We start from the raw sequence: 26,492 nt of genomic DNA on the forward strand, positions 1-26,492 counted from the left end.
TACGGAACACCTCATCTGACAGTTGCTTTCTCACTGGTTACTTACAGCAGCTACTGTAAAGCCCTTTTCTGAGGTTTAATGAGAATACATCATCTTGCAAGAAATATAACAGTATTGCGCCTATCTAGTATTTGACCAGAGGAGTGTCTTTAAGTTCAGTTGCATTGCTTCATTGAGTAACATATTAAGGCAGGAAAATTTTGCCTTTGCCATCTTTTTTATAATGTTCCCTCGGTACTTATTTGTGCATTTTAATACAGGTCCTAGTTCTTTGCACAGCTACTAATCGCTCCCATGAGGTCTTTCATGTTCTGTCAGTGTCAGAAACATACATTAATATTTGGAAATACATTACAGTATGTTCTTGCTTGCATAATAACGAACAGTAATTTAATTATTTTATCCAACTATAAATCTTGCATAATGGTATGACAAATTTGAGAATTTAATGTTCATAAAGAATACTGACAATTTTTCTTCCCACACCATCATATGTTAATGGAACAAAAAGGGACAAAATGATACGGACACACTGTGCATCCTCTACCACACACAGTATGACACCATGTGGACTGCATATGTAGACAAGTTAATTAGTGTTAGTCATTGCAGTGGATGATATTTGTGTATGAATGAAGCAGTAAAGAAAGTTACAGGACATCTGCAGAAGTATTGTGGACAAACTTACTAACTTTGCTTTCGGCACAATGGGTTACCATTTAGGGCAATGATACACTGAGACGGCGAAGACCAAAGTTGTGGCTATTTAGGTTCAGCCAGTCATTTTAGACAGGCAGTGTGTAGTGAGCCATAGACATGCTTCCAACTGTGCTGAATTTCTATACAAATCATTTGTTTGTTGACATGGATGCTGATAAAGAGAAATATATACTAAAAATCTGGGAGAGACCTGCTTAGTGGCACTCCTCATCTGAAGTATACACCAAGAAAATTATCACAGCACCACAGATAGTTTACAAAATGATAGTGAAAGATGATAAAAGTGTTGTAAAGCAGCTCAATTGTAGTCTACATTTTCTGACCACATCATCTTCCGATGTATGCTTCACACTGTATATTCATAAATCTTCACAATCATCATGCAGATACTGCATGCGACATTACCTTGAAATTACTCCCATCTTCCTGGCCAGTAGGAAGCTATGAGAAATATGCAGCCCCATGCAGTCAGTCTTCTAGGTAAGGCAATCAACTGTTGAAGGCATTACTGGTGATAATGCTACTGCGCTACTCGCTCTCTTCTATGAAATTATGGATATTGCATAATGTGCTGACAATAACTCTTGATAAAGATTCTCTTTAATGATGCTTACTTCAACTAGTACTCTTCATCTCCTATCCCTGTCCAATTTTCTGCAAAAGTTTTGATAAACTTTTCACAGACATTCCAACAAAATTGAGAAATTTATCACGTTCATGAAGTTCACAAAAGGGTGACAAACATGCCATTCATAGAATGGGATTGTAACGTGTGATATACCCAATACACTTTTTTTTTTCTTTTTCATCTACAGTACTAGATATCAAACAATTGAGGCGTGGCCTATTGATTGCAGAGTGCATCATTAGTCACTACCATGACCAAGGCCAGCCACAGTACTCATGTGGTGTGGGTGATTTTTCTAGGAACTCATGATAACAGTTTTGTGATGAGCCTCATGTGTTTTGACATTCTCTCTGTCATTAAATAGTGCTGTATGGAATCTTTCCATAAGGTTGTGGCTCAAATCTATATGTAGACTGCCTATGTTACGCTGTAATTTTTCTGTTGGTATATGATTTCTCAGTTTGTGGGTCAATTGAGACTTCAGCATCAGTATCAATATCCATAAAATTCAAGACAATTTGAAATCTGCTTGCAGCTTACTGGGGAATGAGGTACAAGCATTAATGAATGAAATATTCGTGTACTTTTAACATTCTCCTCAAATATAATAAAACCAAACATTTCAATGTCAATGCATTGCAGTGGTGTGTATTCATTATCTGAGAGACAGAACATAAAACAACTGCAAAAAAGGGTATGGGAATAGATTTGCATACAATATGTGTGCGGGCCAAGACTTTTGCAAATAACTTGACACTAATATCTTTTAACATTGATTTATTTAACATATGCGCAAGCCGAAGTCAGCCAGTTTGTTAAATCAGTCTCCACAGAAACTTGATAGATATATCAATGTGTTAATGCAAAATTGATTTACATTGGAAAAAGTTCACAATTTGGCCACCAGGTGTAAATCTGGCACTGTGCACTGTTTGTAAGATAGTATGACATTTGACAAGCCATACATGAGTGAACGGTAAGGCTATTGACTAGAGAGACCGTGTGCTTTCAGTGGAACTTGTTTTATGTGAACAGCTGCAATTATAGTTGTGAATTGAGAGAGTATCCCCCATTGAAGGGTTTGAGGAGAGAGATAGTGGTGTTAAATGGTTTAAAGATGTTGTTGTGGTCTTTAGTCCTGAGACTGGTTTGATGCAGCTCTCCATGCTACTCTATCCTGTGCAAGCTTCTTCAGTAACCATACAGTAAAGCTGCATGCCCTCGGGAAAAATTACGGCTGTAGTTTCCCCTTGCTTTCAACTGTTAGCAGTACCAGCACGGCAAGGCCGTTTTGGTTAGTGTTACAAGGCCAGATCAGTCAGTCATCCAGACTGTTGCCCCTGCAACTACTGAAAAGGCTGCTGCCCCTCTTCAGGAACCACACGTTTATCTGGCCTCTCAACAGATACCCCTCTGTTGTGGCTGCACCTACGGTACGGCTATCTGTATCGTTGAGGCACACAAGCCTCCCCACCAACGGCAAGGTCCATGGTTCATGGGGGGGGGGGGGGGGTTTAAAGATGATGATAATGAAATTAAAAATAATTGGTTAGCTTGGTGTTGCACCTGGAAGAGGAATGTACCCAATCCCTGTGTGATGAGGTGCTGTTGCTGTAAGTGATTATACAGCACATACCCTGGGTAGTATTAGTTGTCTTGCATTGTCACAGGAATTGTCAATCCTATGGTCAACAATAAGGGAAGTTTTGTGGTCTATTTTATACTGGAGCCCATGCAACATCCAGATGGTGCAGCAACTGAAACTTCACGATCAGTGGCAACACTCTGAATTTGCTCTTTGGTTTCTGGGATGGATCAAAGTTGACATGAGGCCAGGCAGTGTTCTAGGGAGTGAATTTTATACTAAAGAGTGCAGTGAATACCCAGAACTGCCAAATTTGGGGTACTGTTAAATGTGTTTACACACAGAGCTATTGCACTCACTGTATGGACTGTGGTGCGGCTTCACAAGCACCTTTATTCTCAGTCTGTTCTTCTTTCAAGAGAATACAACCAGAGGGCCTGTCAGGTGTACCGTGACGGCTGCACGTTAATCAAGACAACCTTGTACATGTCGTTCCTGTTTTGGAAGAGCACAACTGTGTGGAAACGACTGTTTTCATGCAAGATACGGCAACACCTCATGTTACATGCCCAGTGAAAGATCTGCTTAAATATGTATGGCTTGCAAGGTCACCTAATCTGAATCCATGTGTCTTTTGGCTCTGGTGGTACATAAAAGAACAATTTTACCAGGGACATGTTTGGTCCCTGCCTGATCTGAAGGTCAGTAAACAGGAACATTTGCTCAGATTCCATCAGAACTGCTTCAAGCATAATAAAACCAACAGTATGTCTTTATCACTTGTTTGGCCTTTTCTGCCCGCATCCCATTTCTAATCCATTACATATGGAAACATTTCTACACATGAAACTTCCTGGCAGATTAAAACTGTGTGCCCGACCGAGACTCGAACTCGGGACCTTTGCCTTTCGCGAAAGGCAAAGGTCCCGAGTTCGAGTCTCGGTTGGGCACACAGTTTTAATCTGCCAGGAAGTTTCATATCAGCGCACACTCCGCTGCAGAGTGAAAATCTCATTCTGGAAATTTCTACACATCTTTCTTTTATTCACAGGACCTGACAATGCACCTGGCAATCAAAACTGGAATAAATTCTTTTCCCCTGTTAATCAGATCCGCATTAATGCATCAGCATTTCTAGCAAGTTTTGCAGCACACACTGGTTCTATGTGAATAGCTACACATTGAAGATAACCACGTAGTATTGTTACAATGTTCATCACTAATAAGTTCACTACTTCATAACAATTTTGCAATATTTATGACAGTACAAGTTGTTTAGTTTTTCTTTCATTGTAAAAACAAACTTTATTTCTGTTACAAACTGGTATTAGTACCACTTAAAATTTATATTTCTACATTTACTACAACTAACAATTTTATATTTGATTTTGCTTGACTAGTATTAGGATTCAACACTCACCCGCATGTTTTTGTCAGTACCTCATTAGAGTCCATCATGTAAAGTTTTAGCTTTCTTTGAATAGTTTTTATTTTATATATAAATTGAAAAGTTATATTATCTAAACAATGAAATACCAGCATGTTTTTACGTTGCATTATTCATTTTCATATTCATGGAAAACAATTTCAAAACAAAGCAAAAACTGCTCATTAGTATCCAGAGTTGTTAACCCTGAACATGACCATACATAAAATTATCAGAATTAGTGATGCATCCATGAGCATTCCACCAAGTGTTCCTTAGCCATTGTCAAGAAGTAAAAAATGGTCTGTTATGTGGTTGCTGGCCTTGCCTTTATATAGCTATAGTAGAGGCTTTTATGTCTCTGGTGCTCAGTGTGTTACTATATAAGGCAGTGTCTACAGCATCGGCTTTAACTTCATATTTTCTAGGTTTCACACTGTATTATGTTGCAAGCCATGAAGTCTGTGGAGAATGTTATTAGACATTAAGTATTCTAATCTTTAGCTTATTTTATCATCCTATCACAGCCCTTTTGATGAGACAGGGATTTTGGATTTTCAAATGCACTTTTTGATTTCTGTGGATAGTGTAGTCACAGGCACCTCTTTCCTTCAATCCAGCATTGTTCAGTCAGGTATGACATGATAGTGGCCACATCAGGAGTTCTGAGGCCCACATTATGTATTGCAGGTCTTGTGAGTTGACATATATTAGTTGGATCCCTCAAGACTGACTTGTTATATCTATTCAAGAGCCAGCAAATTTTTCCTCATCACTGAACCACAGGATGGCAAAAATGCAAGCTTTTTTCTCTTCTCCTCAGTGATGTTCTGCTTGTGGATACCTACTCAAATTGCTGGATATACTGTTGGTAGTTGTAGTTATTCTCATGGAAATCTATTTGTAAGTGGTTCAGTGTTCATGGCAAGTTTTTGGCATCAAAGACTGCTTGATCAACCAGTGTTTTTAGAACTGTGTGCTTTTTGTTGTGGGTGATATTTAGATATTCCAAGAACTCTCCCATCGTCTCTCATTTGTGTGATCAGACAATGAATGGGTTGTTAAAATAGAGGGCAGGGCACCCTCCTCATCATTGTTGATGCTCCCTCTACACTTAACACCCGAAGGCTATGGGCACATGCTATTTAACACTACCTTTCCTGATGCCCGACTGACTCCAGAACTACAACCTCCTTCCTGGTCACCAAGCCCAAATATATTCTCAATGGACCTGACATGACAGCATCCTATGTTATCCTGTTCATGGGCCATCTAGAGAAACCTCAACTCCTCACCTGGTTCAGATTCATTGATGACATTCTGCATGATATCTGGACTGAGGGTGAGGACACCCTAGCCACATTCCTCCAGATATTTAACATTTTTTGCCCCATTCACTTCATCTTGTCCTCGTCAGCCTAACAAGTTATCTTCTTCACTGTCAACATACACTTCAGCTGACTGTGGTATGCATACAAGGGATTTTTAGATTAGGCGATTCTCCATCCAGTCCAGATAATAGTTGCAGCAGACCCAGAAGTATCAGTGTAAGATCCAAAAAAGGCCACACATAGGCGAGAGTGTTAAAATCCTCGTGGATAACTGCCAAAGCACTCACAACGAAGTGCCGGAGTTTGAAGCACTCCTAAAAACCAGCAAAGCTCATGTAATACTAAGCTCAGAAAATTAGTTAAAAACCCAAAGTTGATGCAGTGAGGATTTTGCAAAAATTTTATGTATGTATCAAAAGGATGGGCTACTAGGAAATGGAATATTTGTTGCAGTAGAAAAGAAACTCAAATCCACCGAGATACAAATTAAATCTACATGCAAGATTCTTTGGGCAAGATTCAGTATCAGGTGTGGGCATAAAATTGTAATTGAACCCTGCCATATGTAGCCGAAAACTTGAAAAGAAAACCTCAGTTCCCTATCATATTGTAATTACCGGAAGATAATCATCCCACAATCAAATGGGATAAATTATGGTTTTATTAATTGTGGGCGTGGCAAGACATCCTAAATGCCTGCTCTAAAAACTACCTAGAACACTACTTGTGATGGAAATACACACGATCTAATGGCAACAAATGGACGTGATCTCTTTGAGCATGTCTGCTTTGAAACTGCTATCTGTGACCACAAGACAGTTGTAGCAACAATGATTATCAAAGTACAAAGTGCAATTAAAAGACTATTTACACGTCCAGTAAAACAGATAAAGTAGCAATAGTGGCATACCTCAATGAGGAACATGCAGAGGAACTATGGCTCAAGAAAATGAACAGTTGGCCATGCAGTAGATAGATACTGAGATATAACACATCATTGTAGGGAAAATGGGGTCACACTCTGTTCTTTTCAATGATGAAAGAGAACTGTGACATTTAAGAAACATTTTTGTTAGTAGTTAAGTTTCAGACAGCATATTGTTGGGAAAATGATTTATTATTATGTGCAGGTAATGCAAGGTACACAGGTGCTGTGAATCTGCAAGATGAGTCAATGAGTTTAGCATGTCCACCTGCTTGTTCTGAGATGAAGTGCCTTGGAGGTGTGTTCCAACCATGGAAGAACAGCACTCACAATAACAAGAATAATAGTGGCACTGCAGAAGAAGAACAAATGAAGTTTTAAAACTGTCATTCTGTCATACATTCTCAGTCAGTTGCACTTGTCAAAATGTAATCTCATTACAGAAGATATCTGTATTTAAATAGTGATGGTACGACTTAACTCAATGTATAAAGAAGCTTAAGTAGAATGGGGTTGAAAAAAGAAATAGTGTTGGTCAATACATACAAACAGCTCTCTTCCAGCCTCTAGCATTGAAGACAATGCAAGGAAGAAGAAGTCTGTTAGCATGAAAAGAACCATGCCTATCCAGATCTTACCAGCCAGTCCAGTGATTTTATAAAACAGGTGACCATGGAGAATATATTATGCAACTAGAGTCTCTTACATTTGTACATATCAAGAAAGTGTATGATTCCACTGACAGAAGATTCCTTATCAATATGATGAAAGAATTCGGCTTTGATCGACAAACTACAAACCTCAACCAAGATCATGGACAAATACGAAGTCAGGTTGTGTGGAGAATTCTCCTAAAACTTTTAGGTAAAAACAGGAGTCAGGCATGAGGATGGACTATCACATATGCTTTGGAGAAAGTGATTAGAGTGTAGAGAAAAACTGACACAAAAGGCATCAAACTGGGAAACCACAAAGGTAACAACTATGTGAACAGCATGGAATTTGCAGATGACATTGCCTTAGCAACAGACACAGCAGAAAATGCTAAAATCCAAATAGAAAACCTAACTGTGCAAGCAGGAAAAATTAGTTTACTAATTTCTTTCCCAAAGACAGAATTTAAAGCGAATATTAAAAATTGTCCACAGAAATTACTCATTAAGGAAAAAAAAAAAATCAAGAAAGTCAGCTCATTCAAATATTTATGTGAGTGGCTAAGAATAACCAACTTGTAAAGGGCAGTGTAGAGATAAGAGCAAATAAGATGACCATTACATTACGGTCAAACCACAAATTAATGTCACTGGGTCTAGTAAAAAGATTTGTTACTTTGATTGACACATATTGTCATGCAGTGCATTGCTTAGCTTAGTCACTCCCCACCACCACACACATGCACAAAAACCACACACTGGGGGAGTGTGCTGCTGGTGACTGGACTGCTGCTCAGCAGCCAGTCTCATTCTTTTACAGACAAACTCTGTATAAGAAGAAGGCATTAATACGGGACCTAAATTACACATTATAATACAATAGCAAGTCCTGAGGTTCTGTATGGTGCTGAAACACTAAAACTAGTGTGGAAATGTGGCATAGAAGAAAAAAATCAGGAAAATAGATAGAAGACTAGTTAGAAGCATATTTGGCCCAAGGACAACAGAAATAGTATGTAACACGCCACAACCAATAAAAATATCTATGTATGTGTAGAGAAAATAAAAATACCGTGCACAAAAGAATGTTGTGAGACTGACTAGGCAATTATAAATAATTTAATTATTATTATATTATATATTTATTATTATTATTTATTATATATTATTACAAAATTATAATGCTGAAAGGACAACCAACATGGTTTACACAGACACTAAATGACTTCAAACAAGCAAACATCTGCATAATGAACACATGTAACAGGGAGTCTCCCTGTTCTGCATTCATAGGCAGCACACCGCACCCGGTACATGCGGCGCTCGGGGAACACAGCACAGCTACGACACCTGAAGACGGGCTTGTAACAGTCCGAAACTGGTCATGTGAAAATAAAGAAATTTACAACTGAAGCGGTATTTTCAACCTCTCCCATAAATAAAATTATTTTACAAAAATACATTTTTAGTAATAGTGTGCACAATATGTGATCAAGCTCATTAAATCCTGTTTCATATGGACAACACTACCTTAACGATTAGTATGAAAAAAGTTTCAGCATTAGAATTTGGGCAGTAAGAAGAAAAGAAAGTATAATGAGGCATGACAAGAACTTTACACCACTCCACCTAACATCCTCAGTTAAAATCCGAATATTACTGCAGTGGTGGCATAACATCACTGATGACATGTCTGGTAACTGATGTTAAGTTAGACAACTTCCTTGGTATGAGATTTTCACTCTGCAGTGGAGTGTGCGCTGATATTAAACTTCCTGGCAGATTAAAACTGTTTGCCGGACCGAGACTAACTCGGGACCTTTGCCTTTCGCGGGCAAGTCAGCTGCCATCTGAGCTACCCAAGCACGACCCAAGCCCCGTCCTCACAGCTTTACTTCTGCCAGTACTTCGTCTCCTACTTTCCAAACTTCACAGAAGCTCTCCTGCGAACCTTGCAGAACTAGCACTCCTGGAAGAACGGATATTGCAGAGACATGGCTTAGCCACAGTCTGGGGGATGTTTCCAGAATGAAGTTTTCACTCTACAGCAGTGTGTGCACTGATATGAAACTTCCTGGCAGATTAAAACTGTGTGCTGGACCGAGACTCGAACTCGGGACCTTTGCCTTTCGCGGGCAAGTGCTCTGCCATCTGAGCTACCCAAGCAAGACTCTGTGAAGTTTGGAAAGTAGGAGACGAGGTACTGGTGGAAGTAAAGCTGTGAGGACGGGGCGTGGAATTGGTATATATGCTAAAGACTGCAGAGAGATTTGAAACTTGGGCAAAGTGCTTAGCAGAGTGGTATTCAGATAAGAGCGGAGTCAGTTATTAACATAATACAGCATTTGGTGGCATTTGCCAACAGAATGAGAATGATTTCCTGTCAAACAGACAACTTACAAAGGGATGCAACATGTAATGAAGTACTCTTACAAGGGAACCTCCCCATCGCACCCCCCTCAGATTTAGTTATAATTTGGCACAGTGGATAGGCCTTGAAAAACTGAACACAGATCAATCGAGAAAACAGGAAGAAGTTGTGTGGAACTATGAAAAAATAAGCAGAATATACAAACTGAGTAGTTCATGGGCAACATAGGCAACATCAACGATGATATGGGCGCAGAAGTGCCGTGGTTAGCGTGAGCAGGTGTGGAGCGAGAGGTCCTTGGTTCAAGTCTTCCCTCGAGCAAAAAGTTTACATACTTTATTTTTGCAAAGTTATGATCTGTCCGTTCATTCATTGACGTCTCTGTTCACTGTAATAAGTTTAGTGTCTGTGTTTTGCGACCGCATCGCAAAACCGTGTGATTAGTAGACAAAAGGACGTGCCTCTCCAATGGGAACCGAAAACATTAGATCCAGGAAAACACGTCTGATATATTCTATACGACACTGGTGACGGCATGTGCGTCACATGACAGGAATATGTTGTCGACCCACCTAACTTGCACACTTGGCGAATAGGTAAAAAGATTCTTCTACCTTGCCCGATTTAGGTTTTCTTGTGGATGTGATAGTCACTCCCAAAAAAGTGATGAAAACATAAGAGTGTGTCACATAAACTGCAACAAATGAATGCAACAGTTTCACAGTCACACAGTTTTCTCTGTGCTCTGTCAAAACATCTGTTTTTAACGTTTTCAAATTTTCCGTGTGTAGACCGTCAAATCCCTCATATGTCCAAGCAAATCTGAACATGTCCTGGAATTTTGGAGAGCGAAGTTGATTATGTGTGAGTGCCTGAACTCTGATAATTGTCTAAAAATAAAACTTTAAACTTTTCACTCGAGGGAAGATTTGAACCAAGGACCTCTCGTTCCGCAGCTCCTCACGCTGACCACGGGACCACGGCGCTCCTGTGCTCATATCATCCTTGATGTGGCCTATGTTGCCCATGGACTACTCAGTTTGTATATTTCGCTTATTTTTTCATAGTTCCACACAACTTCTTCCTGTTTTCTCGATTGATCTGTGTTCAGTTTTTCAAGGCCTATCCACTGTGCCAACTTATAACAAAATCTGAGGGGGTGCGATGGGGAGGTTCCCTTGTTAGAAGAAGCTGAAGCATGGGTAGTAGACTTCTTTATTTGCAGTATCAACCCTCAAATTGGTAGCTACACCATCATCCTTTCACAAACTCATCCTCTTAGCAATATTGCATGCAGAAGTGGAACAATGTGTTCCGATGTGATCAGACAGTAATGACCCACGCCACATATCTACAAATAAGTTAAGCTGTGGGAGGTGCAAACGGACAGGACATGCAGCTGATATCTGTAATGCCCCCTGTTACAATCACTGTAAAGAGATTGGTCACATGAATGTTGACTGTCACAGTGGAGGATTCCAAAGCTGATAAAGAGTCCCCAGTAATATCCTGGACCTTGCAGTTGGCAAGCAACCATAGAGTGTCTGAGACGGTCATGGCATTTTCTCCCATAATTTTCATGTCATGATCCATCCTATCTCCTTTTTATCTTTCATATCGACTCCTGACCATGCTCCTGACGGAAGTATTATTTGCCTCATAGGTGCCCTGTTGAAGAGATGTGGGGGTTTACGGCTTGATTCTCCTTTTTTACTGCCACAGCACATCTGCATGTTATTGAAACCGTCTAGTTGCACTTTAAACTACAGTGAGTGGGAGTGAGATATGTAGAAGGTACACCTATCAATGAGATAAGCATGATGAAAGTAGATGACGACATAACACAGAGATGATTACTGTGATTATGAAGTGCACTTACATTGGTGTTACTGTTGGTGAACGAACCCTTTTTCTTTTGTTGTAATATTGTGGAAGCACATTCTCACTGCCTTATGTAGCAAGTTACCAGTACAAAAAATGAGCGATGTAGAATGCCTGACCTGGCACACACCTGCCATCTTGTGGCAAGCCAATAACATGGCAACGTGTCACATATTAGCCATTTCCTAACCCACTTTCCGGGCCTTGTGGTGTCTACCGGTCCTTTTTCTTCCCTTCCAATGGAATCTGTGTCTTACTACAGTAAGTTCACCTTCCTGGCCATCATCATAAAATGTCCGTCCATCACAGCCTGCTACCTCTTTTATCACACACTTGGTCATTGTTGATACGTGCCTCTAAATGCCTTCTGGCAGTACCTGGCAGCATGCAACTTTTCACTCTGTGACGTGTCACGTTTTGAATGAAACATTGTACTTTACACTTTGTGCATTGCTTATAAGCTACCTCCTCTTCTACTCTGAAGATATTTGATGACTTTGGGATGGTAATTGTGGTTTTGTAGCACTTATTCTTTTTTACAATGGATAATAAACTCTGCCATCTACATATGGGTCCCTACTGCGAAGTTCAAAAGACTGTAAGATAATTGTGCCAGCTGGGCACACTGCATGCCTCATGTCTCAAGACTCTTGTCTCATGCCTCAACACAGTGATTAGGATTATACTATGGATTGCTTGGAACTGATGCCTTTAGGTGTTATGAAGCTTCCTATTGAAAACTTTGTATTTATTAAGTAAGATTTGATTCAAGTGTTATGAAGGTGTTATGAAGGTACTGTACGGAAGGTGGTGATCTAGAAATCTTTCATGCACATGTTTTGGAAAAGAATTATTCCCTTTTTTCATAGAATCTGTGAGAATAATATTTATGTTAAGTTTTGCAAGTGACATAATGCTACTTAGTTGTTATTGCATTGTGCATCTTTATTTTAAGGCAATTGAAGACAGCACATCTGTTGACATGATGAGCACTTCTGTATACTGCGATGAATATCAGTGTGTAATGGCAAGCCACCTTCCTTATGAGGCCACCCTCTCCTGCCCTATCTAGGCACCCAGTCTGTTATGCCTGCACTGAACTTCTACCTGTACTAGTTTTCTGGCATGCTGTTCCATGTCTTCATTCTAGCTTACTTAAACATGTATTTTGTGTTCTTTCAAGCTCAGTAACCTTATCTCTTTTCCTTTTCCTGTTCCTGACAGAGATCCACAGTTACAATTTTTTTCCTTTTCTTGGAGGTTTGCAATTAACTTCTCTGGACTCTCTTCAAACAATTTGATTTCTAGCACAGTTAATTCTTCTTTAAGCTCCTCCTTTAACTTGCTTGTGGTTTCTTTTTGACTTTCCTCTAATTCTTTCATAATTTTCTCTTGATTTTCCATTGTGGATTTCTTTATCACAGTGAGCAGTGCCATTATACCCAACTGACTGATACCCCAAGGCTGCTGGTGTCCCAGTTTTACTCTTAAGTGAAGTCACTTCTACGTCTTTCCATTTGATTTTTGTATTGTTATTCAGGGTTTAGTCACATGCAGTTTCATTGTAATTCCATGTCTTTTGATTCCTTCTTACTCACATCCACATAAACAGAATCTCTGAATCCTACACCATCATATTCCCCCTCTTTACAGAGCGGAACTCCCACAACATTATCTTTTACCGATGACTTCTTTTTGTCTGAAAATCGAAAGTACGAAACACAAGCCTAACTGTCTTCCTCTACACAGATTATTTTCCCACACCAGATGGTCCAAAAGTTTCAACTACAACAGCAAAGTCAAACTATGTGCTATAACAAGAGTACATTCTTCGGTAATACGTGATTTAATGATCCGTGTACCTAACATTCCTTATTTAACATGAAAAGACATTGATTCTGAAGAATAATGTTAATAGAAAGAATTCAGCCAGTTACAACCTCTACATCTACATTTAAAAACATACTCCACAAGCCATCACATGTTCCACATCAATACGAAGTTTCGTATTCGTGATCTATGGAACAAGTACTAATCAAATCTAATCTCTGCATAGTGGAGGGTACTCCGTACCACTACTACTACCGTATTTACTCGAATCTAAGCCGCACTTTTTTTCCGGTTTTTGTAATCCAGAAAACCGCCTGCGGCTTAGAATCGAGTGCAAAGCAAGCGGAAGCTCTGAAAAATGTTGGTAGGTGCCACTACAACTAACTTCTGCTGTCGAATATACACTCCTGGAAATTGAAATAAGAACACTGTGAATTCATTGTCCCAGGAAGGGGAAACTTTGTTGACACATTCCTGGGGTCAGATACATCACATGATCACACTGACAGAACAACAGGCACATAGACATAGGCAACAGAGCATGCACAATGTCGGCACTAGTACAGTGTATATCCACCTTTCGCAGCAATGCAGGCTGCTATTCTCCCATGGAGACGATCGTAGAGATGCTGGATGTAGTCCTGTGGAATGGCTTGCCATGCCATTTCCACCTGGCGCCTCAGTTGGACCAGCGTTCGTGCTGGACGTGCAGACCGCGTGAGACGACGCTTCATCCAGTCCCAAACATGCTCAATGGGGGACAGATCTGGAGATCTTGCTGGCCAGGGTAGTTGACTTACACCTTCTAGAGCACGTTGGGTGGCACGGGATACATGCGGACGTGCATTGTCCTGTTGGAACAGCAAGTTCCCTTGCCGGTCTAGGAATGGTAGAACGATGGGTTCGATGACGGTTTGGATGTACCGTGCACTATTCAGTGTCCCCTCGACGATCACCAGTGGTGTACGGCCAGTGTAGGAGATCGCTCCCCACACCATGATGCCGGGTGTTGGCCCTGTGTGCCTCGGTCGTATGCAGTCCTGATTGTGGCGCTCACCTGCACGACGCCAAACACGCATACGACCATCATTGGCACCAAGGCAGAAGCGACTCTCATCGCTGAAGACGACACGTCTCCATTCGTCCCTCCATTCGCGCCTGTCGCGACACCACTGGAGGCGGGCTGCACGATGTTGGGGCGTGAGCGGAAGACGGCCTAACGGTGTGCGGGACCGTAGCCCAGCTTCATGGAGACGGTTGCGAATGGTCCTCGCCGATACCCCAGGAGCAACAGTGTCCCTAATTTGCTGGGAAGTGGCGGTGCGGTCCCCTACGGCACTGCGTAGGATCCTACGGTCTTGGCGTGCATCCGTGCGTCGCTGCGGTCCGGTCCCAGGTCGACGGGCACGTGAACCTTCCGCCGACCACTGGCGACAACATTGATGTACTGTGGAGACCTCACGCCCCACGTGTTGAGCAATTTGGCGGTACGTCCACCCGGCCTCCCGCATGCCCACTATACGCCCTCGCTCAAAGTCCGTCAACTGCACATACGGTTCACGTCCACGCTGTCGCGGCATGCTACCAGTGTTAAAGACTGCGATGGAGCTCCGTATGCCACGGCAAACTGGCTGACACTGACGGCGGCGGTGCACAAATGCTGCGCAGCTAGCGCCATTCGACGGCCAACACCGCGGGTCCTGGTGTGTCCGCTGTGCCGTGCGTGTGATCATTGCTTGTACAGCCCTCTCGCAGTGTCCGGAGCAAGTATGGTGGGTCTGACACACCGGTGTCAATGTGTTCTTTTTTCCATTTCCAGGAGTGTATGCAGCGCTACACAGGTATGCTTTGTAGGCACAAAGATAAATACTGGCGCCAAATCCTCTGCGTCAGTAAATAAATTAAAAGAAAAGAAAGGTGGAAGACGAGCTTTTTTTCTCCGCCCCGAGTTTTGACCACTGCATTTTCATACATTATCCAACGAAGTAAATACAAATTCCGTATTGTTCATCTTCTAACCTAGCAGAATTTCAATGTATTACGAAAATCCGACTAGCAAGACTTTAGGATGTTTGTCAAAATGGCCAACTCTACGTTCTGAATTTTTTCCTACCCGTGAGAAGAGATGGTTGCTAATAGGAACCTGACGAAATGTGAATCACATGCAGTATTCTCTTCACCATAAGAATAATACAAATTAAACATTTTGCCATGTATTCTTTCGCGTTTGCTGCTATCTCATTTAAATCCTGTATGCCTAATAAACTATGAAACTAGAGTGAGACAACAGCAAACGCGGAAGAATATTCGTATCGTGTCATGTTTATATTCGTATTATTCTTATGCCCATTAGTGATACAGTCAGAAATGAAGCACGGCACCTGACTAGATTTTTAAATCTAAGATGACTCTAATTTCTGTGCAGAATTTGATGTACTAAAGAAGCGGCCGCAAAGATTTTCAAACAGAGAAAAATTTTCGCCTAACTCTCGTTCAAAACATGTTCTATCATACGCAGTCTATTATTTGGTTCTTGTTGATCATTATCAAAGAAAGCAGCAGTGTAAGTAACAACAAATAGCAGTCTCTTGCCATTGTTTCGCTAATGAGACGATTCCTTCCTCTCTCTCTCTCTTTTTTTAAAAAGCGGCGTTAGCGCGCCAAAAGCAAGCCATGCCGCGAGCGGCGACAGGCCGTAAACACGCACTATCAGAATGCGACAAACAATGCATGAAACACCTTTGCAATGCCAATGTTATGGAAGTCATAAACAAATGAAATAATTGTAAACACACAAAATTATTGTAAAAGTTACTTTTGTCAAAGCTGAGTATTCACTTTACTTTGCCATTATTTAAAATTACTTTTACTTTATACTGACTGCATGCAGTAGGAGCATTACAATGTACAAAGAACTTTAACTAGTTTCACCAAGTACTTGACTCAAGTTAACTGTAAATGTAATTAATTTTCTTCCACTGAAATAACTGTATAACTTTCATTTCTGATTGTCTTGGTAATGATGATGAAAAGTTAGGACTCTACTCATGGTTAATGAACTGGAATAATCAGTAGCACTCTCAATATTAATAGTTCAACTGAAAAACACTGTACGTTCAAAGTACTGGAACTACTATGCTGGCAATCCGTGTACATAACTAAAAAGATAACTGGCTTCATCTTACAATGTGGTCTGAATATAATAGAGGGAAACATTCCACGTGGGAAAAATATATATAAAAACAAGGATGATGTGACTTACCAAATGAAAGTGCTGGCAGGTCGATAGACACACAAACATACACACAAAATTCAAGCTTTCGCAACCAACGGTTGCTTCATCAGGGAAGAGGGAAGGAGAGGGAAAGATGAAAGGATGTGGGTTTTAAGGGAGAGGGTAAGGAGTCATTCCAATCCCGGGAGCGGAAAGACTTACCTTAGGGGGAAAAAAGGACAGGTATACACACACACACACACACACACACACACACACACACACACACACACACACACACACACACACATATCCATCTGCACATACACAGTTACAATATGGTCTGTTGCATATGGTGTGACATAATACATTTTATAAGGAGAATTATTGGCAATACGTTCCTCTCTAACAACATGCAACTTTTAATCATTTTGGCCACAAAGTATTCTTCTTCAGTTACCAATTCTTGTTTTACATTCTGTACTGTGCAAACATATGTGTGTCGGGTGATGCTGAGGGAATTAGATTAGGAAATGAGACACTTAAAGTAGTAAAGGAGTTTTGCTATTTGGGGAGCAAAATAACTGATGATGGTCGAAGTAGAGAGGATATAAAATGTAGACTGGCAATGGCAAGGAAAGCGTTTCTGAAGAAGAGAAATTTGTTAACATTGAGTATAGATTTAAGTGTCAGGAAGTCGTTTCTGAAAGTATTTGTATGGAGTGTAGCCATGTATGGAAGTGAAACATGGACAATAAATAGTTTGGACAAGAAGAGAATAGAAGCTTTCGAAATGTGGTGCTACAGAAGAATGTTGAAGATTAGGTGGGTAGCTCACGTAACTAATGAGGAGGTATTGAATAGGATTGGGGAGAAGAGAAGTTTGTGGCACAACTTGACTAGAAGAAGGGATCGGTTGGTAGGACATGTCCTGAGGCATCAATGGATCACAAATTTAGCATTGGAGGGCAGCGTGGAGGGTAAAAATCGTAGAGGGAGACCAAGAGATGAATACACTAAGCAGATTCAGAAGGATGTAGGTTGCAGTAAGTACTGGGAGATGAAGGAGCTTGCGCAGGATAGATTAGCATGGAGAGCTGCATCAAACCAGTCTCCGGACTGAAAACCACAACAACAACACACATATGTACTTGACTGACCATTTACAATGCATTTCCTTGCTTAAAACACCATTTTGAAAACACTCTCCAGTACACATGTGAGCACCACCACTTTGTGTCCAAATGTCTCCACAGAGAACTAGCAATGCACTCTATGCTACTGACTCTGCTTGCACTCATGTTCAATAACATTATAGTCAACTTAGAAAAAGATCTTTGGATTCTATATTATATGAACTTACCTGACTTTGCCAGCATTTATACAACAAAGTTTTTACAATATTATTTTCCAATAGTTTTCCAAGAGTTTTTAAGTGAAGAACATTGATGTATTTAAAATGGTACATACATACACTAGAAATTACTTTAAAGTTACAGAATTAGTTGACTGAGAAATTACAAGGCATTGTGTTAATGTCTTACAGTGCAATTGGCATTTTTGTGACACATTACTTTCTGCAACTGTTGGCTTGTATGCAATGATGGTGTGCTGAAACTGCGTAACTGCCTGTGTGTTGTAGTGTTGATTGTCTCAAACTGCTGTAATCTATGATTCTGTCTATTACCTTCTCACACAAGACTTATTATTTTGGTGAAGGCCCACTTTTTTAACCTCTCTGCACATGGACTCATCACGCTATTGTTCACAACTGTTCTTCATTATTGCATTTCAAAGTTCACAGTTTTGACTCTTCTTCACCAAAACGCAATCCTTTCACGCTAAACCAACTGTAACCTCCTGCTTACCTCCTTTTATAGTAACTTACAGAGACTGGACATGGCTGGGGGATGATTAACAGGAAGAATACACTTTATTGCATAATAAATTTCAGTATGTTGCCTAACATGAAAGTGTGTCTCTTTACTTTATAAACATAATGTTCCTCAAAATTTTAGGTGGAAAAATGTTGCTTTGAAAGTATAACAGTAAAGATCATTTCACTTCATTTACTGTCTTTTATTAAGTAACCCACTTCCTAGCAAAGCCTAGACCCTAACATGCTTCTGTTAATCATTCACTGATTTCATAGATAATTATGCACAGCTTCTACAAATAAACTGAATCATTACTCACTATTACCCCACCAATTGATATAGTACTTCCAAACTCATAATTTGTCACCTCAACAAACCATTACAATAACTTTAGTGCTACACAACTACATGCAACCTTTCCACACTAAACCCGAATGATGATTCTCCCCTCATGTTCTGGCGCCTGACTGGAACCACTTGCGCATTGCTGAATGTAACAGCAAAACAATGCCCCTCCCAAAAAGAGGTGCTGCCCACTCTGAACATTCCAAATAACCAGCAATATGTTAGGGGTATGATTTGCAACATCTTACCCCTATCGATGACAAAGCTCTGCATTCAGGCCCCGACCGGCTATTTGGAACTGACTACCTGCTGTGTCATCATCTATCAGCATCACCATTTGATGCAGTATGGAGGGGCCTGGGGTCAGCAAACCACTTTTCCAGCCATTGTAGACTTTCTAGACCGTGGAACTGTTATGCTCTTTCAAGTAACTCCTCAGTTGGCATCACGAGGCTGAGTACAAACCATTCCAGCCCTCTCACCAAGGAAAAATTCCTACCAGCTCCAGGAATCAAACCTGTTTTTTTTTTTTTTTACACAGCAGCCACACACACTGACCACTGTGCTATGAAGATGGACAGAGGTAGACATTGCTTACAGCATGTACATTAAAATATTGGACTAAAGTATATGTGACTGCATTGTTTTTGTGGGGAAAAAGTATGAAAATAACCTCTGATAATTTTTATTCAATGATAAATAATTATTTGAAGCAAGCAATTGCTCCTATTATTTATTCAATTACTTGAAAAAGAGTTGTCACTCATCTTCAAACTGCCAATAGGAGCCTGCGGTCTTTAGATGAAAAATAAAACAAAATGTTGAAAACGTGTGAAAGGAGGACAAATTTATTTGTTATATTTACGTTAGAATATCAGTGATTTATTTTCTTTGGTTGTCACAACTTTTTGTTCTGTGCATTTTCTTTGCAGTTCAGTATCTTTGTATTGTTATTGTATGTATCCATTCTCACCAGTATGTTGTGTGTATAACTGTGCATTAAATAAATATCCAAGTTCATCATGTTCAATATATTATTTGTTATCTCAGAAATATGTAGTTCCAACACAAAAAAATAAAATAAAGGCAATTATCTACTGACTGAAATAAAATTTATTTAAAATACAGCTTGTTTGGTCTGACTTTAGACACCATGGTTTTACACTGGGAATTGTAGAGTGCCAGTTGTATGTATGAATGTAATTTCAAAGTATTTTATGTAATATACAGTCATAAAAACATTTAGACAAATACACAATTTTAAAGTTGTTATAAGATAAAAATGGAGCCAATAAAAAAGTAAACAGAACTAAAACAATCCAATTATTACTCAGTTTAAAAATTACATGCCATCTGGACAATATAGTGAAGGATTTAAAAACCTGGTGTACAGCAGACACAAATGACCGAAATGTGATTAAATTGTTAGTTTTTGCAAATATTTTTGCATCCAGCAGGAAAGACAATGGTATAAAATCACTCTATCTGTACAGTGAGTGTGAACCTTTTCACAACAAAGGAAATATCAAATATTAAATGTTAGTAATACCCAAAATAGTAAATTGAGGATAAATTTCTCTCTTATGCTGGGTTACTTTTCATCCTCTTGAACAGAACTGTTCTCTCCAATTCTTTGTCGGACGAAACTTCTGTTTGTTTCACATTTTGTTCATGTTTGTGTCTGTTGCGTATCTTTAGGGAATGCTAGTATTTATGGGAGATACTTTTCTTTATCAAAACAATGTGAACAACCTTTCTAATCTAACATTCATCTACCTCAGTATCATACCAGCCAGGCATTTGGTAACTGCCTGTTAATATGATTCTCTAGTACAATGAAAGCACTACACATTATATCTTAAAAATAATATAAAATAAAATAAGTTTTCATTTGCAACCAAAATACACAGTAAGAACAACAGATGATTATTATTATTTAAATTGCAAAAATTATCTTAATACTGAGTGTCCCTTTGGTTTTGTTGATACAGGTACAAAAAGTGAGCTTTATTGTTGTTGATCGGTCTTTGGATCCAAATTCTGAAGGTGGAACTACCACCAGCTGCCAAAAAGAAACATCATATAAGTCTCTTAATTCTCTACAGAGGTGAGTGCAAACAAATTAACAAAATTATCACTAAATGGTGTTTTTGTATGGCAGACACAAAATGTTAAGACTGAATAAAGGAAGTCTGGAAAAATGAACATCCCTCTTCATCCTGCTAGGCACAACAAATACAAAAATTCAAAAGGTCAGTAATTATGAGCTAATTTTTATCTGTGAGTCTGCTGGACATCAATTCATCTTCAAAATAAGTGGCAATTTGTCCACTAAAATCATCATTTATGTTCTGTCTAGTTCTTCCAATTACAGTAATACACCAACAGTTATGAAAAGAAGGATGCACATGATTTTTTGATAGATTTTATACCACATATTCAGAACACTAAACTATACTCATGATTACAGAACTGCACACAATATCTGACACTGACAGATTAGCATAGTGAGAAGATCCCATATGCTAAACTTAGTCTCCCCACATCATGCCATTGTATTACAGATTGTCTTGGTACGTTCTTCAGTAATTTCCATCAACATAGTTTGTGAATGTTTCCACAAAGCATCAGCACTAGTTGCTGGACGACAGTGGCCTAAAAAGTTGTTCCTGGCAAACTATGTCTGAGGTATGACATTCAATAGGTGACACATGAGGCAAACTAGCAGTCTAGGAAAGGCAATGGGACCATCATGCTTTGAAAAATATTTATGCTTTCCTCACTACACACTGGCTGGATGTAACCCTGTTCGAATATGGCATATGAAGTTGATGAAGTAGAGGAAGTACCTTGGGCAATAAAATTACCGAACTCTTTAGGTTGCTCTCGATATGTAGGAACTGAGATGACATGTAGTAGTCAGTGACACCCAAAATTGTCATATCTGACATCTATCACCCTACACAATAACGCCGGCCTGCAGGTTGCGGTCACCAATGTAGTATCCAATGCTTGTGCAACCTTCATTGTAGGGCATTACAAGGGGAGCTTATCTACAAACAGTACTTTTTTTAATTCAGTTAGGCAATGTTTTCCCACAATAGTCTTCTGTACAACTGAAGCTGACAAAAGAATGCATGAGATGTTCAGCCACAAGCTCCAGCATTGAGTCAACAGTGGATAATGCCATAAATCCATTATGTACAAGATGATAAAGTCAAGATATAACAATATCAAAACACATTTTAAGGAGACTGGTCATTTTGTTTCAATCAAATCCATTCACTTGTAGAAATCATGCTTCTTACTTCAGAAAGGTATACTGGCACTTATGCTTCACTACCTGGATTAAGTGAAACACTGATGTCTAGCCACATAAGAGAAGGATCTACATGTATAGCATATGTCTGTTGCATAATCAAGTATTTCTGATATACAGTTCTATGCATTCTCCAAGTCTGGATTTATTTGGACCACTCTTTCTGGCTGCTGTAATTTTTTTTTTATCCCTGGCAGTTATTATTTATCAATAATGCCCTATCTAACACTGTTGCCAAGTCTCGGAAAAATTATACGCTTAATAGTTTTGATTGGTTGGTACCAATCATGCAAGGCAAATTTAAATACTATTAAAATTATATGTAGGTTTTTTATAATCTAAAAAGTTAATGACATTTCCATTAAAGATTATTCTTGAAGATTTAATAACCCCTCATGTTTTCCATTGATTGAAATAATTGTTTATACAGTAACTAGTTTCAAATCTCTGCATGTCAGTTACCAGTTAATGTGTGGTATCCTGGAGCCATTATCCCTTGAAAATTCAGCTGTACCAAAACACATTCAGCCTGTCAAGCAGTGACTCTTATCTTCTTATTATTTATGTTTTATGTTCAGTAACATAATAAAACACATCAATAAGTGTGTTGCTCCCTTTTCAGTTGTTGACATAAAACAATGATATCGAAACATGTAGGACTGTAATGTGGACTTTGAGCTTACACCACACATAACGGTGTTACAGAAATATGATTTACAAAAGCTTGTGATGATGGAGCAGAGTCAAGAACCAACCAAATGTTGATTGGCTGCACTTTCTTTCATCCAGAATTATCTTTAATGTAATCACATCTATAGTATTTAAACACATCCATAATGGTCAAGATAAATTGAATTTTCATACAGGCTTAGACAACATATAGTGTTTTTCATTGTTTCTGTATGTCTTACTGGGTTATGCATCAATCTACGCTGAATATGGGGGATAAGGAATGAAGAATTTGTTATTAATTGTTATACAGTCAGGATAGTTTTCAGCAAGCAGTGGAGTAATAGAGGATGATCAGTAGTTACAATGCAACTGGCAGGCAGAGGGTGTATACTGGCAACTCACAATATCCTGTTGCAGAGGATGCTGTACAACATGACATTCGTGTCCTCGGCACACGCCATCTGGATTATTCCCCCAGACACTAGTTTCTCAAAACTCCGTAGTTGGGAACTAGCCCTAAAACAAGTCCTTGGTCCTTGCCACCCACTTGGCCTTAATTTACATTAATTTCTTCTGTCTCAGCAGTTCTTCACTGTAACTAATCTTTACTTCACTACATTTTAGTTTTCTGCATCTTTCATTGTCTTTCCCGTCTATTTTTCACCACCCCTTCCCACCTCTGTCACTTAGCTTTTCACTCTTATTAACTCATTCATGATGTTTAAGCATATTACCCTGTCTTTCACCTTCAAGCTTTCAGGTTTTCAAATCTCATCTGATCCAGTGCCCAACAATCAATCTTTCCTACTTATGGTACGCTAAGTCTCCTCTGACCTGTGGTTCTGGCTGACTTTCCTGAAATCTACCCTTTTTCCTAGACCTCTACAGTCCTTTTCCTTCACCCTTCTTCCTTCCCCTTCAACCCTTCTGCCTGAAGAAGGAGCCACTGGCTCCAAAAGTTTGCCAATTACAAGCGGCTTTTATGTGTGTGCTCTGCCGCCACTTGGTGAGTGGATTTTTTTATCTATGCAATTAAATAATTTTGTCAATAATTGTTTTGTCATTTAGAACTAGTATTTAAGCATACAAGACTAATGCTGCTTACCATCATACTATTTACAGGTGTGGAATGAGTATATACTTGTATTTGGGACTACAGGATATATACACCATTTTATTATGAATCTAGTCAGAGTACTGAAACAAACTGTTATATAAGGTCAGCACTCCATAAACCCCAAAACCGTAATGGCAGACCACACAGGAAAATGAATCCAAGTCAATGGGGAAAAATATTCAAAGTAGCGAAATGATTCCAAATTAGCAGCACAGATACTGTGAGGCTCACACAAATCCTCTACAAAAGGATAACAACACACACATATATGCATTCAGCAGCAACAGAAGAAATGATGTCCCAGACACATAATGCAGTGCAACACTTCCAGCAACAGACAGTAGCAGCAGTAGGTACAAAGATTAAATGTGCCTCAGGGTACAGCAGCAGTCAGTGACAGAGCAACAACAGTATTAAAAAAACAGTACCTGCTTGTATGTAATAACAAGTTGTTTTGAGTACAAACTGCAATTTACAGTGAATATACGATCACTGAAACTGGAATAGCCCATGGAAGTAATAAGGATTTGCAGCAAAAAGAGTATATGGGTACTAATTTTAAGAATGTAGCATAAGAATACATTCACACTAGATACTTCCTTTTCAGAACCACAAATGATACAGTACTAATCACAAATGGTTCAAATGGCTCTGAGCACTATGGGACTTAACTGCTGAGGTCATCAGCCCCTAGAACTTAGAACTACTTAAACCTAAGGACATCACACACATCCATGCCCGATCCAGGATTCAAACCTGCGACCGTAATGGTCGCGCAGTTCCAGACTGTAGTGCCTAGAACCACTCGGCCACTCTGGCCAGCAGTACTAATCACATATAAAATATGATAATATTACTTACTGTACACAAGATAAAGAACATTTCAAGTCCAGCAGAGATCAGCTATTAATGCTAAATGATCAGATGGAAAAACTACACTCGGTATTGCTTCATGTTCCTTGACTTCTTCTTCATGAGGTAAAGGCACAACCTACAAACAAAGAGGAATATATAACACATTTTGTATTCAGCTCTGATGAAACTAGTTGTACATGTAAGACTGGTTTAAAATAAAACATAATGACTTTTGTAAGGGAAAATACATGAACAGTGAAGGATAGGATCAGTCTGATGAGCAAGGCCAGCTAAAAAAGAAGAAAAAAATTGTAATATTTTATACAATATTTGTAATTTATACTTTTAATTTAAGACAATTTAAAGAAAATAGCATTTAAGAGAAAACAGCAACGGGGAATCTATGTGAATGATATCATAATATGCATTTTGTAAAGATACAATATGGTCAAAACCAAAACTCTTGATCAACTGTGCCAAAAAAGGGTTACAAGAATTTGGAACTCATGGTTTGATGACCAAAGAATAAAGCCAACTCTCTAATTAAATTGCCTGCTTTTGCTGAAGAAGGCCCAGAGGAACATCAACCTCCAGAAAGCCAACCAAAGGTCATAACATTGGCATAAGAGATGAAATTCTTGATAAAACTGAGCAAAATTCCTTGAAATGGAGACGGGACATATGAAAATGTCAAGAAGTTTGCGTACCTTTTTGGGGAATATAAAAAGAAATGGATTATAATAAGCTGCTCTTGGAGAATCAATCTCAAGATGAAATCAAACAATGGAAAGCCCAGGATGGAATAACAAAATATGGAAAGGATAGATTGCTACTCACCACATAGGACGAGGTACTGAGTTGCAGACAGGCACAATGCAAAAGAATCCTAGAAATATTTTAGCTTCTGGACGAAGTCCTTCTTCAGAAGTATAAAATTCTTACACTTTCACACAAGAATAACTCACACACATGTCCTTCTGAAGAAGGACTTCGTCCTAAAATGTTTCTAATATTCTTTTTCACTTTGGCTGTTTGTGACTCAGTGCCTCTTCTGTGTGGTGAGTAGCAGTTTATCCTTTCTACATTGTTAAATATTATGTAAAGGATAGATTGCTGCTCACCATATAGTGGAGATGTTGAGTCACACAGGCAGGCACAACAAAAAGACATTAAACAAGTAAGCTTTTGGTCAAAAAGCCTTCCCCTGAAAAAGGCAGAATACAAATACACACACACACACACACACACACACACACACGACCACTGCCTCTGACTGTCAAGGCCAGACTGTGAGCAACTTCACATGATGGGAAAAGCAATCTAGGTGGTGGGGATAAGGAGGAGGCTGGGGCAGTGAGGGGGAGTAATAGCAGGAAAGAGGTTGGGGATGGTACAGTACTGTTTGTGGGTGCATACGACAGGGACGAGGTAGGTTAGGGCCAGGAGGGTTACAAGAACATAGGATATATTGCAGGGAGGGTTCCCACCTGTGCAATTCAGAAAATGTGGTATTGTCAAGAAGAAACCAGATGGCACAGGCTGTGAAGCAGTCACCAAAATGAAGAATGTTGTGTTGGGCAGTGTGCTCAGCAACTGGGTGGTCCAGCTGCTTCTTGGTCTTAGTCTGTCAATGGCCGTTCATGAAGACAGACAGCTGGTTGGTTGTCACGCCCACACAGTACACAGCACAGTGACTGCAGCTTATCACGTAGATCACACGACTGGTTTCACAGGTAGCCCTGC

The 26,492-nt window shown here is 39.5% G+C and overlaps 1 protein-coding gene across 4 annotated transcripts in view; it reads right to left on the reverse strand.

Annotated features, from left to right (window-relative positions):
- Positions 1 to 19,882: 19,882 nt before the first annotated feature.
- Positions 19,883 to 26,492, reverse strand: part of LOC126262370 (2',5'-phosphodiesterase 12-like) — a 169,691-nt gene continuing 163,081 nt past the window's right edge. For all 4 annotated transcript variants that reach the window (XM_049958963.1, XM_049958962.1, XM_049958961.1 and 1 more), the window contains 2 exons: positions 24,756 to 24,885; positions 19,883 to 20,848 (listed from right to left, as the gene is read on the reverse strand). In XM_049958963.1, the coding sequence (XP_049814920.1) occupies positions 24,778 to 24,885 (108 nt within the window). In that variant the 3' untranslated portion in view covers positions 19,883 to 20,848; positions 24,756 to 24,777. The remainder of the gene's footprint in view (positions 20,849 to 24,755; positions 24,886 to 26,492) is intronic.

Source organism: Schistocerca nitens, chromosome 6, assembly GCF_023898315.1.
Source record: "Schistocerca nitens isolate TAMUIC-IGC-003100 chromosome 6, iqSchNite1.1, whole genome shotgun sequence".
In the NCBI taxonomy this organism is placed as follows: domain Eukaryota; kingdom Metazoa; phylum Arthropoda; class Insecta; order Orthoptera; family Acrididae; genus Schistocerca; species Schistocerca nitens.